Source organism: Stigmatopora nigra, chromosome 19 (genome assembly GCF_051989575.1).
Source record: "Stigmatopora nigra isolate UIUO_SnigA chromosome 19, RoL_Snig_1.1, whole genome shotgun sequence".
Classification (NCBI taxonomy): Eukaryota; Metazoa; Chordata; class Actinopteri; order Syngnathiformes; family Syngnathidae; genus Stigmatopora; species Stigmatopora nigra.
Genome location: NC_135526.1, coordinates 5320034 through 5335428, shown reverse-complemented (window position 1 = coordinate 5335428; position 15395 = coordinate 5320034). Strand labels below are relative to the sequence as shown.

General features: G+C 36.6%; 2 protein-coding genes across 4 annotated transcripts in view; one reads left to right on the top strand and one right to left on the bottom strand.

Moving 5' to 3' along the window:
• gabrb4 (gamma-aminobutyric acid type A receptor subunit beta4) overlaps positions 1-15395 on the top strand; it is a 91135-nt gene that overhangs the window by 22758 nt on the left and 52982 nt on the right. For both annotated transcript variants that reach the window (XM_077740576.1, XM_077740577.1), the window contains one exon: positions 14844-14944. The gene's annotated coding sequence lies outside the window, so the exon portion shown is untranslated. The remainder of the gene's footprint in view (positions 1-14843; positions 14945-15395) is intronic.
• The window catches only part of gabra3 (gamma-aminobutyric acid type A receptor subunit alpha3), a 38036-nt gene that overhangs the window by 17938 nt on the left and 4703 nt on the right, over positions 1-15395 (bottom strand). For both annotated transcript variants that reach the window (XM_077740578.1, XM_077740579.1), the window contains exon 2: positions 6613-6719. In XM_077740578.1, coding sequence (XP_077596704.1) covers positions 6613-6698 — 86 coding nt within the window. In that variant the 5' untranslated portion in view covers positions 6699-6719. The remainder of the gene's footprint in view (positions 1-6612; positions 6720-15395) is intronic.

The window sequence follows — 15395 nt, the reverse complement described above, 5'->3', positions numbered from 1 at the left end:
TTTGAGGGCTCACTTGAAGTTCACACTTTAAAAAAAAAAAAATGGAACTTAAGCACCATAGTTGATTATTTTATAGGAATAGTGACATTTTATTACACAGCTTTTGGGCAAAATGCAAACTATGTGCAATCACAACTACACTGAATGTTTTTTTTGTTAAATTTCACTGCCATTGAAACTGACAGACATCAATTCCATTTTAACTGAGATGGCCTGCATTGAGAGATGCTTCACTTGACAAAAGACGTCCAATTAAGTTTGACTGGGGAGGCTGGCACCGATCGAATGATGGCAAAGATCCATATGATCTTTTTTGAGATATTTCTTATTCTACGTCTCTTTTCTTGTTTTTTTTATAAACTGAACCCTTTAAAATTGCAGTTATTTGTCATATTTTTGTGGAAATATCTGACTATACAGGCATGCACTAAAGTATTGTCCCTTAAAATGCATTTGGCATACATTTCGAATCACAAAATTCACAAGTATTGTGAACTAAATGGACTTCAACCACTGTAAACATTATTTTTTTTATTCATCTGGAAATTCTCATTAATTCCTCCCATGCTGTAAGTCTGCACGTGCTTTGGAGGAAGCCGAGGTGCTCCGTCCGAATGGCCTTCTCCCCATTGTTATGTCAGCGTTTGATGCGAGGAGTGGCAGCATGACAGCTGCACTGATAAGAAGGAAGCCAAAAAGCCTTTGAGGAGGAGCAGAGAGTACACGCTTCAGTCAACTCCTCTTCAAGTGCCACTTTTCTTTTACCGGCCATCTTTGAGCATGCCATTCAAGATTGATTATAGTCTCGGCCGTGGAAATTAGCATACCGGTGCCGTCAACCCCCAGTCAAATAATGTTAAATGACAAAGCATCTTATTCATTTTGGGAGCTGCATTTAGCAAAGACCTGTCCTACTCTGCCTTTGCAGTCAAAAAAAAGGGGTATTTATAGTGAAAAGGCTCAAGGATAGAGAGTATATTAGAGAAGTAGGCTGTTCATAGTGAAATCATTTATAAAAAGAGTGCAGCACTAACGGCTTTGGAGTCGACCCTTGTGACTAACGTTTTTGAAAGAATTGCAGTGCATGTTGAAAAATCAGTGTAGAATTATTGCTAAAAAAGAATGGGTGGAAGATAAACATTTATTTAGGCTCGCAAAATAGTGCGCAAAAAATCGTATGAAACTATACCTCATATGTTCTCCATTATTCTACATCTATCATCATGGAAATTGGACCTTTTTACATTTTTTTTGGGTGATTTTCAGCATTGCTTGAAATATCAAGGGTGTCAATGTCATCTATTGTTCATTTTTCTGAAATGGGGGGACTACAGTATTATAGTTTTAATTCTCTCAGGTTTACCCTGTGATTGAACAGTCTCAGTTCAATTCTAGTGGATCCTAAGCAAATCTGAAGGCCTATGTTGATAAATACAGTATAGCAGCAATGTCCCATGAGTGTACCAAAAAACTGCTCTGTTAGGAACTATTTCAAAGCCTCCATCAGTGATTGTTAAAACTTGAAATGGCTACAAGGCGGCCGTTGATAAAAAAAAAACAACTTTTTACATTGAGATAAGACCCTACTTGCTATCAATACCTTGTTGATGAGTGACTATAAAACGAGAGATTAGATATGTTAGAAAGCTTAACCCGTAAATCACTTCAGGGATGGAATTTATTAATCAAGAAAGTGCTCATTAGAATACCTCCTCTCATACGCCCACACATTTCCCCAGCTTTCCATGAATGATGCTTGAAGTTAAATATTTACAGTCTAATATCCGAATTAGATTCCTCAAAGCTCCAAGCTGAAAAGGTTATCAGGTTTCAATATTACATTTGTAACATTTCAACCAACCTTGCTGGCATTCCAGAGCAATACTCTTTTTAATAAGTGCATCATGTCCCTTTATGCCAATAAAAAGGTGTCTGCCTTGAAATGTTTTATAATTTAATTTCACCGTCCTTAAAGGTATGATGAAAGCGTGTGGTCATTGGTAATATTGTAGTCTGCAGTTCGGAATATACTCCAAACTTTGGAGGTGACATCATTCTGCACCAATGTGAGCAACATTAGAATCGATAACCATAAATTAATCACGCGTACTCCAGCAGTCCCACTATTAAACTACATAAGCTCGTTAGTGAACACGGTGTATTGATCCATCATTGTCGACTATGCCGCTCCAATGAGCTTGAAAAAGTGGAAAGTTGAATACTTTAAAAGTTACTTCATGCCACTTATCCATTTGAATAATGATGTAATGTAACTTTAAAAATGCATCCCTTGTCTTTTACTGTATACTATTGGATTGAAACAATTACTGTATTTTTTTTAAATGATCATCAGAACATTACGAGAAGCCTCACCCACCAAATTTGACTAAAAAACAGTATTTGTTCAGATTTAGTAGCTGTTCATGGTCTTAAATTTGCAGTCATTGTTTTAAAATCAGGTCACAGTAGATGTCAGAGCCAGGAAAAGGATTTTGCTCACCCCTTCCTTCGTCTTGTATTAGAATGTGTTGAGTAGACAATTGATAGTTTGCAAACAAGTGTACTTGAACGCATCCTCACCCAAATGACTCCAGGGGCCTTTAAATCTATATTATGGTGGGTCACTCACCTCAGAGCTGGCAACAAGAACACAATACTCATCTCATCTTGAGCCAAGTTTGCAATCTTTACATTGTCTAACAAAATGTGTAAACTTGGATGCATGACGAGACATTTGCCCGGTTAATCTTTAGACATTTTTGGTATAAAATTATCATCTGTAATTCATCACAGAATAGTAATAGTTCTTTCTTCCTTTTAGGAAGAAATCAATGAAAAATAAACAGAATGCTGTTTAATCAGATTGTTTTTTTTCCCATTCGAAAAATGCTTAAAACAAAATAAGATACAGATAAGAACTTTTGGGGGTTTAAAAAAAGCAGTATTCCATAATTGAAATTAGACTGTTCCATAAGATAACATAAATTAGTGGATAAGGGAAAGGAAAAATGATATTTTGAATATATAATGAATGAAATCTAGTCTCAAATTCAATTTTAGAAGCAAAGGGATGAGGCAAAACTCGGGGCTCATATCTTCATGGATTTTAGAGATGCTATCAACAGCATCAGCTGCGATGAAAGGATCATTTATAACTGCGAGCAAGTTCTGTTCAATGCAATGGAGCCAAGTAAAAGTGATTTATCAAAGCTATGGATATGATTTATGAGCATTTCCTGAAAAATTATACATTATGTCAACTGTAATATCTGTTGGTTATCTTTAAAGCATTTGCTCAACAAACTAGATAAACGTCTGAAATTCAACAGCTTTGGAAATACACTATAATGCAAAATATAGCAATTGAATAGAAATTCAACAATTGCAAAGATGCCTTAAAAAACATTTGAGCATTGGAGCTAAAACAAAGTATTTGGTATGTAAAATAACACAGTTGGTGAAATTTTCAAAAAAAATCAAGTGTTTGTGTGATAGTCATTTATTTTTGGCAGAATTGTTGATTCATTAAAGTGTGCTTTTCTCTGAGCCAATTTCCTTAGAGAGGGAAGATTTCAATTTATCGGACTATTACAGAAGAGCTATCTATCTGTCAGAGTGTAATATCATTTGAAGCGTTGGCATTGATGCTTAGCCTTGAAATTATTGTAGTTTTGCCAGTGTTTTGAGCAACAACAACAACAACAAAATAGATGCATAAAAAAGCGCTGCGTGCAGGAAAAAAATGATATTCAGTTTCAACAAAAAGACCCAAGAGATTTATGAATTTACTTAAAAAGCAATGAGAGAATTGCACTATTTTTCCCTTTCAAATGTCACGTGAGAACATTTCAGAAAACAGTCTTTTTTACTGTAACACTGAAATATATCATTCAGTGCCAGCCATCTCAGTTTATGTATGGTGAGAGTCTTGATGATATTAGTTTCATACTGAACTCCCATGACACCATCCAAATAAAATCTCTTATATTTTCCACCTTAAATCTACAGCCCTTACAGTCCAACAATAATGCTCTCTAAAGCCCTAAAGTAGTGCCAGAAATTGAATTTTTTTTCAATGCCGCTTTTCCACAGTCTTCTTCTTCTTCCTTATCCTGTGTATCTTATATTTTTAAGACCTTTTTTTAAGACAGCTTCACATACATTGTTAGCAGCCTGTTTGTTTTCACTTGTTGTTCCCATTGTGAGTCTCTTCAAATTAATTTTTACACTGAACAATATGGTTAAAGCATGTCAGACATGTATACTAGTTCAATATCGTCATGCTATATTGATACAACAATGAAAAGCACAACTCCTGTCATTCAAAGTGGCTTCGGCTTCCTGGATAATTCAATCAGCAAAGTGGCTTGGTAGTGAGAATACATTACTTTTTTTTTCCCTTGAGACCTGTGACACATTAACCTTGACAGCGCTGCCAGTACAGAATGTTATCTGTTGACCAGGTCACCCCTTAAAGTGATGTCCCTCTTCGTCGCTCGGTGAATAATTAATGGAAGACGAGGTGCAAAGTCTGACTACTGTTACGAGCAATCCATGGGGAAATTGTACAGTTTGCTCTTTCGTTCTTATAGCGATTGTTTAAATGTCACATTAGCCAGTCCCTACGTACGGTTTGAAATCAAAACTAAACCAAGATGGTCCAACTTTAAGTAGTGTCTTTCCAGGGTGAAAATATTGTGTACGCACATTTAAACGTGTACAGACAACTGAAAGAAATATAGTATTGTTAAGTTCATTGAAATCTTGCAAGGCAATTTAAAGATGAATCTTGCCAAACCCGGAACAAGTAGGAATGCAGCAAAGAGGGACTTGTCGAGGCCTCTGGCCACTGCTATGAATTTATATTTGCTTTTAATGTGTTTATGGCCCACAAGGAAAAGTGCAGGTTTTGATATAACAACAGGCTTATCAATAAAACACTAACCCAGGCATGTACTACAAGGATTTTTGATTACAAATTGAGTTTGGAGTCTTCCCCACGGTCTAAGCCACTGAGGTCAAACATAAGCCCTGGGGGGCCTAAACAGTTTTTAATGTACTTAATAATCGATTAGCTGTAGATTAGGAATGGCCCTGCGAAGAGAATCAACTAACGTGAGATTGTCAAAAGATCGACATGGGCTTTCATTCATTCTTATGCATCTTTGTTCTCATTGTGCTATTTGCAGAATTATTCCTATGTTTACACAGTACCCATTTTTTTTCCAAAGAGTCATTCCATTCTCTCTGGAAGGTGGATTTTTTTTAAACAAACCACCTGGCACGTCAGCTTCCTTTTGAGTCTGACAGAAACGTGCCGAGTAGCGGAAGACGGCTCCCCAGAGGCGTTTTTGTCAGACGCATGGTAATTCATGGGAAATGTCTTCTTCCTCAACTGTATCGGAAAAGTGACAGCTCACTTCTGCCCATATGCTGACATTTCAAAATGACAAAATATAGACCAAAGGCTATTATTGTATGTATTTAGCAATACTAGAACTTTTCTAACCATTTAAGGAGATTTATATATACATTTATCAGTCATACATGTCCAACCCAGTCCACGGAATAGAGATTCAGTGCATTACAATGTCCTATTTAAACTCAAAAATATAATCTTTCGAAAGTTAACATTACCGGGAAAGGACAGGTTGTTGGGTAAAGTTTGTTTAATTATTCTCTCGTCGTGAATATTAATATTTTCTGTCGGTGTGCCCTGCTGGAAAGGGTGTAACTTGTTTTATTTGTCCCTGGGGGTCTCAATGCTCCACATGCCGTGTACTATTAGTATGCCGCTCTCATAAAGAATTGAATGGTTATCTATAATTAACATAATGGATACTAGCAAACCAGGCATCAAGTCATGTATTTCCAATGCAATTGCATTCCTAGAATTTTTTTCCTCCACATTTTTCTGATTTCTTTCCCCTGTGGGCTTGATCCGCCTTTTGTTTGCTTGTGTGTGCTAAGGCTTCAAGTGATTTGCACCTTGTTACATAATTCCCGCCTCATCTACAATGTTAACATGGCATTCTTTTCACTTTAAATTACAAGGGCCTTGATTAAAATGACACCTAGACACAAAGGGGTGAATTCTTTTCTCGCTGACTCTTAACACAGGTGGAAAAATGTGCACAAGATGCAAGAAATAAAAACTGCTGTGATTGGATAATCTTGGTTGTGGCGTGCTGAACAATCCAAACAAATTCCTCCGTCAGTAAAATGTAGACTTGAATGGGTGAGGTTACCATTTTATTCATTATCGCATTACTATTACAATTCGGTACAGCTGTAGTATTGTGAAAAAATATCTGATACGGCAGTGTGTTGAATTCTGTTTGCATTTTCTAAAATGGGCAACAACTTTTATTTGAGTGCATTTAATGAGATTGTACAGGTATAGCTAATGAAGTGGAGCGTGAGTTTCTATTTGCTTCTAAAGATACTGGCTCGATTACAGCGTTTAGTGCAGCAGTCAGCTTGATTAATGAGATAGGATGCAAAACACTCCACATTAACAATAGCTGGCAGAAAGAACCAAAGACTGTAAATCGCATATGGCGGAACAGAGTGTCTGCAATGAGATTTTTCTTTTTTTTTTTAAAGTCCTACCTGGTTTGAGAAAGGATGCTGAGGCATACAAAGAAGATCCACAAGGCCAAGTGCAGGGCTTCGGGCTTCCCAAATGTAGCAGCCATAGCAATTTAAGCACAGGACTCCTACAGGGAATGACAAGTCAACTTGAGTTAGGCCTTTTAATATAAATCCCGACTTTTACAAACTCTCTATTCTAGGTGTTTACAAGGGTTTTCGGCAAAAATGTACAATACCGTATTGAGAAATACATGTGAATACGTATGAAAAATGTGTATGGATATGTTCATACGTAATATATTTCAGCAACACGCTTATTTATTTATATTTTTATTCATGTATTTATTTATTAACTTACTTATTACCTATCTATTTATGTCTAAAATGTCTTTTTCTGTGTCTGTATTCTCACCCTCTTGCTACTGTGATGAAATTTCCCGTATATGGGATGGATAAAGTTATCCAATAATCCAATATCCAAATACAACTACAAAGTAGAAGTAGTAATTAATTGTCTGCCATTGACAGTACTAGCTGTGTAATGGATTTAAAGTAGTAGCTGGCAGAGAATGAAGGAACATTTCATTCCAAATGAATTAGACGTGCACTAGTGATAAACACATTTCAATTCTGTAAAAGAATGATTGGATACCACATAATTGGCACTGATGAGTTGAAATAGGGATGGAAAAAAAAGTTCTGAGTGTGTAGGCATACCTAATGTTGTAACAAGTGTGACCTCCTTCAACTTCATTATGAGCACTGTATAATAACTGCAGTAAAGTTGCGCTTCATAGACAAGAATAAATCACTTTGCGCTCCAAAATTGGCACCTCTGCTATTGGTGGAAGTCTAAAAAAAAGCCGCCATCAATATCAGGAAATGAAGCCAAACAACCTCAGTTGAGCAGATGCATGAGCACTGGAGCGCACATGTGTAGCAGCTGTTTTTTTGTACTTTAAAGGCTTTTATTGTGTTTTGGTGAGATTGTGTCCCCTTTACGGCCAGTGCAGAAAGAAAGGATCAAAAAGTTCCCTCAGGGGAATCAATGTTCTCGGTGTTACGGAGAGCAATCTCATTTTACAGGAAAAAAACAACAACAAATGATTGGACATACTGTAGATGTTGGCCTTTATGGCTTTGCTGAAGCCCTTCAACAATTAATTTGTCTTATCCATTAGGAAAAGAGACTTGGGAAAGAGTTATTTACGACAAGGTTGAGTCAAGGGAAACATCAGTAATACGACTCTCCATTACTTTTTATAATAGTTCAAGAAACTGCAATTATTTTTCTTAAAGGTTAAAAACAGCATTTCAGAGAGCAGCAAGGCAGTGAGAATGAAAAATGTCATCATTTATTTCTATTTTTTTAAAGATCTTTCACCTCTAGCTCAGTATGCGTGGCGCTATTTAATAAAATATTGATATTGAGGGTTAGGGTTATGGTTAAGGTTACTAAAGAGTTAAGTCTTATTTATTTCTTTCTTTATTTATTTATTACCATGTCTAAAATCGTCAATAGCGCTGAGAGAGTAGAAAAGACGATTTATGTTAGGGCAGTTATGTCTGCCCGTTATAGCTTTTATGTTATGCATTAAAATCAAATGAGAAACTTTAGACTAATAGATGTCAATTCCCTATCTTAGAATGACTGAGTAAAGACCATTATTGAATGTATTCTTTTCCTTAGGGCTTCTTGTTGTCCTCTATGTATAAATATTTGAAAAGATACATACAGTAAGATCCCTAAGCTCTATGCTTGCTCTATTTAGGCCCCACTGGAACATATTTCTGTTTACTGAACTAGTTCAATTGTAAAAAGAAAGTCTCATTAAAAAGATACACAGCTACTGGTAGAATAATGATGTGCTCCATAAACAAACATGAAACAGTACAAATTTAAAAATTGAACTCCATCATTATAACGGCACGTTACATGAATTTTTGCTAGAAGGCCCGTTTTGTTGTTTTGACTCTGACAAAAGGGCTAATTACAGAATTGACACATTAGTTACTGTTTAATTAGTATTGGCAATTAGGGATCCAAATTATCTGAAAAAGATTGTGTGAAGATGTAAGATTAGTTTGATTATTTTAGAAATAAGAAGTAAGAAGTAGAAAAAACCTGCATATCTTGAGAAAATGTTATTATGGCTGTTGTAGGACACTAGTGGCAAGATTAAAATCATTCCAGAGTGATCATTCCTGTAAATAAATGAGTATTTTATAGCTCCTTAGTGGATATCATGAGGTTTCGGATCAGTACTTCATATCGACAGAGTCTTAAACAAAAAAAAAGATGTGATCGGCACAACTCCTTTGAGTGACAGTAACAAACAAGACTGCTGCCGCCGGCCTACCGTCTACCGTCAATATCAGTCTCGCAACTGAAGAACTTAGTTCCTGGGGCTCAAACTGTGATGAAAACGGAAAAAAAGGAAAATTAACAACAGCAACAAACATAACACTTTTGTTGGCAAATCCAAAATAGCTTGCCTAAGGTGACAGCAGACCTAAAGCACTCAACATTTCACACGGTTTAATCTTTTCTGCCGTCATTTCTTCTCGCAGGCGAAAAAAAAAAACTGAAAATGTATTGGGTAAGGTACTGAAATCCTATTTGACGCAATCAGAAAAGCTGGAAAAGCTTCTTGATTTCATTCAGTATCTTTTTTCTTGACACACTGCTGTCAATAAACATGCAAGTGTCCCAATAATAACCCATACTTCCAATTTAGCACTGTTGGGAATGAGTGACTCCATCAGATAAATGAAATAATAGGCTAAATCACTATGACTTTTGCAATTAAACTCAGTGGCAACACTAATATCCTGCAAATCTGCAATCAAACCACTTTAGAATTCATTTAAAAGTTGGGTTGGGCTCTGTCTTTCCCATATAGTGACAGTGAGTTAAGAAATGCACTAGTGTGGTTATTTTTAAACCTAAAAAGCTTGTCATTATCTGCTTAGCTAAGAGAATTAATTCAATGTACTCCAACAGGTCTTGATTTCAAAATGCACAAACAATACAAAACAGCAGAATGCAAACTTTTGGCTTGGCTTATGTTTAAAACTCTTCACTGTTGTGTACAATTTGGGGCAGTAACGTATTTGTAAGGACGCGTAATGTCAAAAATAATTGGCAAGTTTCAAAGATGTTACTATTGACTACTGTTAAGGTGACCTTTGACAATGCAGCAGTCGACCGCCGCAACCGTTTGTGCGCTTCATCCCTCTGATTTTTCCAATTGCATCCCTCCATAAGCGGTATTAGATGGGCCATACTATAATTAGCGATGTTGACGGCATGTCGTCCAAGTTTAATTAAAATCCAACAATGGATTTCTGATTTAACCCCCTAATACTGATGCAAAAATAACTCTAGATACAATCATAGAATATAAAATAATCTCCTCTACCTTATGATGAAAGGTCCCCCGACCAATATTATGTTGCAACCTCATTAGGAAGGTTGGCTAAAAGAAAATTGGCTGATCGTCAAGTAGCAATAAATTAACAACAAGAAATCGCTTGGGCAAAGAGGTTGAATACTTTTTATTATCCAATAAAATGACTAACCACACATCTTGAAAGAATTCCAGAAGCAACAGAAGTTCTGCTATTAAAATGTTCACACTATTCAGGTTTGTTAATGACCCATCGACATGGCGCCAAAAGATTGGCTTTTCCAAACGACAACATCTACATCTTGTACTAATAAATCCTTAATTAGATGAAGTGGATAGGGTACCGAGCCTGTATTCCAGTGTTGAGCCAATACACGATTTAAAATGACGTCACCACTATCCAACAGTACTAAAAAAAAAGTGATTTTCAAGCCCTGGTCACCTTGTCCGAGATGGCTGTTAACTGCATAAAATGATGATAGACTTCCAATCATTTTTCTCCTGTTAAATGAAGTGAATTTCTAGTGGCAGAATATGAATGACCTCAGCAGTTTCTGACAAAAAAAAGCCTTGATAATGAGTTAAACATCAACCGAATAAGCAGTAATTTCTAGTCTAATTTAGTTATCCATAGACCTTCTAACTCAATCTACCATGTAATGTGTTTGTCTAGTTTTAATTGGCAATGAAAGAATGATGAATGTTATTAAAGCATGACTTACGTGTATTCAAGTAGGCTTTTCCATATGCTTCATCGATATAAACATTTACAAATGCATTTTTATTTTACAGCCTTCCGCCATGCACATCAATCTTCATTTAATGATTGGAATGGGAGTTATGAGTCAATACCGCCGGGGCGATGAGATGGGCTGGTAATTCTCAGATGGGATTTCTGTGTCATTTCCATCAATCCAGATACTCTCAATGTCCCCTTCTATTACGGCTGTAACTAAGGCCTTAGGATGAACATGTCAGGTGTTAGCCAGACATTTTATCAGTCTTCATTAATGGGATACATCATTTTTAGCCAGGATATTCAGATTTTTCAAACACAAGAATAGAGTACTGACTTTTATAGAGTATTTATAATAAATTTGAAATGAAATTCCAAAACTCTGTAATGGAGACATGACGTACATTGAAATTGATCCAGTATTCTGAAGTTAATCCATCTGTATGACGAATCCCCCTCTCTCAAATGATAGTTTGGAAAAGCTGTCCTGCTTTCTCATGTGACACAATAGGGAAGAGATTCATACGTAAAATTGAAGGAGCTGCAAGAAATATGAGCTCATATAGCCAGAACTGCTGTTGCGTATCAAAAGAAAAAGTCTTTCCTCTGAAAATGGCTCAAAACCTTTATTTTACCAAGTGAAAAAAAGGAGATGAATGATTTCAATTGGATGCATAGAATCTGGTGCATTGCAGTTAATGTATGTTACCTGGCTTTCCTCTGCATCGTAATCAGCTTTTCCTCGGGAGACGTAAGACTATGGCCTTGTGTGCTCGTAACAGGGCTATTTAAAAAAAACAGGAATTTTCCCTCCCCTTCGTCAAGAAAAAAAAAATTGACAATACTGATTTGACTTTCATATTTTTAGACCTGGAAAAATACTGCAAAATGTAATGTAACCAGTAAATGATGACTACAGTTTGTGTTAAAGTACATTTTTTGCTCTGTCTACCAATATTACACAATGTTCAGTTATAGTTTTTAAAGAAAGCAAAACAAAGACAGATATAATTGCCTATTGGTTGGATTTATATACAAAGCTCGACTACTGGATTGGATCCTGTACAATACTCAAAATAGTCATAGTAATTTGTATATGTGTGGGCTTTTTGGGTCAAAGTTTGTTGCATTCTGGATCCAGATCTGGGTTTACGTGTGGATGATGGAGCAAACTGAAGGAAATGTTCTTTTTATGAAACCCTACTAAGTATGGACAAGGCTTAAATCACAAAGTTAACTGCTGACTTTGATGGCCTTTAAGGCACTTTTTGTGTGGCCGGTTGGGCCCCACTTAGTGTGACTGATGGCGTAAAGTGTGACTCCAGCCATGACTCCTCGCTCTCACATAGCAATAGTACAGCGCCAGGTGAGCAGGCTGCTGAGCATGAATGATTAGGACCGCAGGAAGCATGCACAGGCCAGTGAAACACCGGGAAAGACTTTGGCAGACGTGGTTAGAAAACGGCTCAGTGCGTTGTGTTCCTCGGACTGTGACCGCATGGAAATGTGACAGGGTATCTGCCATGAACATAATTCCGGATGCTCTGTGTGGGCTGCTGTTGGAGAGCCTGGCAAGAGTGACTCTTGTGATAAAAGCAGATTTGACTAGTGGTGCAGAAAGTATCACACTGGAGAAGTTTGCTGCTTGGGCACAAGCTATGATAACAATGCCGCTGACGGGGGCTGTTGGGAGACTGACATTTTGGCTTTCGGAATGAGGCGCTCCAGTAATCCCAAAATGACTTTGTCTTGTTCCGAGTAGTATTTTTTTTGTACTTTAGTGATATCGTGGCTTTATTTTTATTCCTGCTCTTATTTGGAATCAATTTATCACTAGTCAATTGCTGCCGTGTAATTAAATAATTAACCAAATTTTCAAACGATATTGACCTGAATTTTATCAATAAAAATGTGCTTTGATGCAGTAAAATGTTAGGTTAAATCAACCAAAATAATTAATATATGGTCAACTATGGATCCATAATTCTTTCATTCATTCATTAATACACTCTAAATTAATATCTACAGTACAATACAAATACTACACTGCCTTTAAATTCATTACACACTGTGATTAATCACAATCTCCCACTTAATTATTTATTTGCACATTAATGTGTCTCCCACTGACACCCGTAGATGTTTACTCCATTTCAACTACAAGGGCAGACATGAACACTGCCAGCCTCTCCTTTTAGTTCAAATAGATTGGGCATCTGTCACCATCAATTATTTAAATTGTATGGCAGCACATTTGAAAGACAAGCATGGTAATTACTGCCTTTGAAATATGTACAATATATTTGTGTAGATGGGCTCATCCGTGTTAGCAATGATGTTTTCATTCTTGGCATGAAGTTGAGCTCAGGAGCTCATTCAGCTTGTTTGCGGTTTTCCTGATAGCTATCAAGACAATGGAGAGGTCTAACCGTGCAGCCTAGTAACCGCCGTGTGGCAACCAGGATGAATAAAAAAGGTTGCTACCTATGAGAGCCATCCTTTTGTTTGGCTGTATTCTGCATTGTAACATTGCCTTGATTTGAATATTTTCCGTGGCCACTGAGGACCGAGCACGTGTTCAAAGAATTCAACCGAGCATTCTATGAAAGTACAAGAACCCGACTAATTTCCAATAAGGATAAAAAAAAAAACTGTCTTTGTTTCCAGAATTCATCTCAATTTTCTTTGAACCCAACGTGCATGCTGATATCCTCAGTCGGGGGTTGTTGAAACTCTGGGCGCACGGGGCCTGTTCCGATTCCAAGTGGTGGAATAAAATAGCGAGATAATTTATTTCTATTGTTTCCCAAGCTTAATTAAACTGAGACACCCTTCTCACAATAGGAAAAAATCCAAAAATATATACTTCACTTAATTTTCAACCATCTATTTATGTCCTCTTTTATATTGACATGTTTTTTCTTACATTAGCGCACTCATTTTTGTAACTAAATGTAATCTGGCAAATGGCAAATTTGAGCCCAGCAATGCAATAGTGATGTAAAATAAATCCCTTCTATTTTTTTTTTTTACCTACTGCAGTGGAGTGTAGGCTGAAAGAGTATGACTGTCCAAACGCTGCACAATTAAAATGCCTACAGTTATCTGGCAGGCTATGATTAAAAATAATAATAGTCTTAGTTGGGGAAATCACCCTTGAAAAAGGAGGGTAGGGGGATTATTTCTGTATTGAAACCAGCAATGTACTTTAAAATGACATGCAAAACATTGCATTCATTTGCATAAGAAAAAGTAAGAACAGCAATGTTAAATGGGCATCTGCCCGAAGGGATTAACTCCTGAATTTATGCACGTGTACTATTTTGAAAACAAACCGTACACATTTTCCATGGAGGTCATGCCATCGTTTAACAGCACACGTTTTTAAGTACAATGAGAGGAGATGATGACTCATAGAGCAACCAGAGTTTATTCATTTTTTAAATTTCTAGTGGATGCCAAAAATCACGTTCTCCTGTGTCGGTAAGCTTCAGGTACATCCAGGTGCTGATGTTCGAGTGCCTGATTTTAGTGTAATGTTGGAGTAGGGCATCTCAATCTGTGGAAAAGCCAGCTTGGTAATCATTGAAGGCAATCCTATATCACTTCATTTCCCAAGATGACCCTCCGTCACCCCTGGAGAGCTGCGTTAATCAAAAATACCGACGTCGAATTTATCTTACACCACTTTGTCTGAGTACCAAAAGCTTATGTTGTGTTTTGTACGCTATAGTTACCCCCCAAAAATGATGAATTTTACATTAGCAGGTGCCTTTTTTCTCTATTGTTTCCTATTTTACTATGAATTTAACATGAACATATGTTAAATTCATTTAACATATGTTCCTCTTGGTTTCTGATCAATGAAATAAAAACATTTGGCCCCTTTAACACTTGGCCTCCAAAATAAATTGATCTTTACAAATTGAGCTTTGTTTAAAAGGCTAGAAACACTTTTGCAGAGACATTTCCTGATGGTTTAAATTTTATTAGAGCTAGTTGGACAATCTACAAACCTGAATAATCATCAGCAACTGCAGTTGTGCATCTAAAAATTGTACTTTATAAGCAAGTAAAAGCATGCCTTCTTTATCTCCTCCCAGGAACATTCCAGCATGAGATTTGGAGAGCAACAGGCCGAGCACTGCAATGTCCTTTTTTTTAATGATTTCCAGCAGAAAAAGTTGAGCCCTGCGCTAACAAGGTTAGTAACAAGACTCTGCCTTCAAGAAAGTCTAACTAGGCAGCAATAATACATCTAAGATTAAATATGGGATCATCAAGAGCAATCCCTGCTCCTGACACTGACTTAAAAAGGAATATAGAGCCTAAATTAAGGGGAGAATCAGCACTAAGACATAACAAAACATACAAGAAAAGTGGCTTCATTTTAAAATAGACCTTTCTCATGTCTCTATGGTGCTTTATTTCTTCTCCGTCAAATAAGAAGAGCGAAAATCTCATTTTATTGTTACTATTATGTTACAGTTTTCTAAAAGTACAACATATATAAATCATATTTGAAAATGTTTGTTTGGCAACTGTATTCTCAGGTACAATAGATCAAGTGAATGAGTGATTCGGGCAAAGAAAAGCATATTTATATTCCTTTTATATTCCTTCTACACAGCATTTCAACTGTAATAATACTTTTA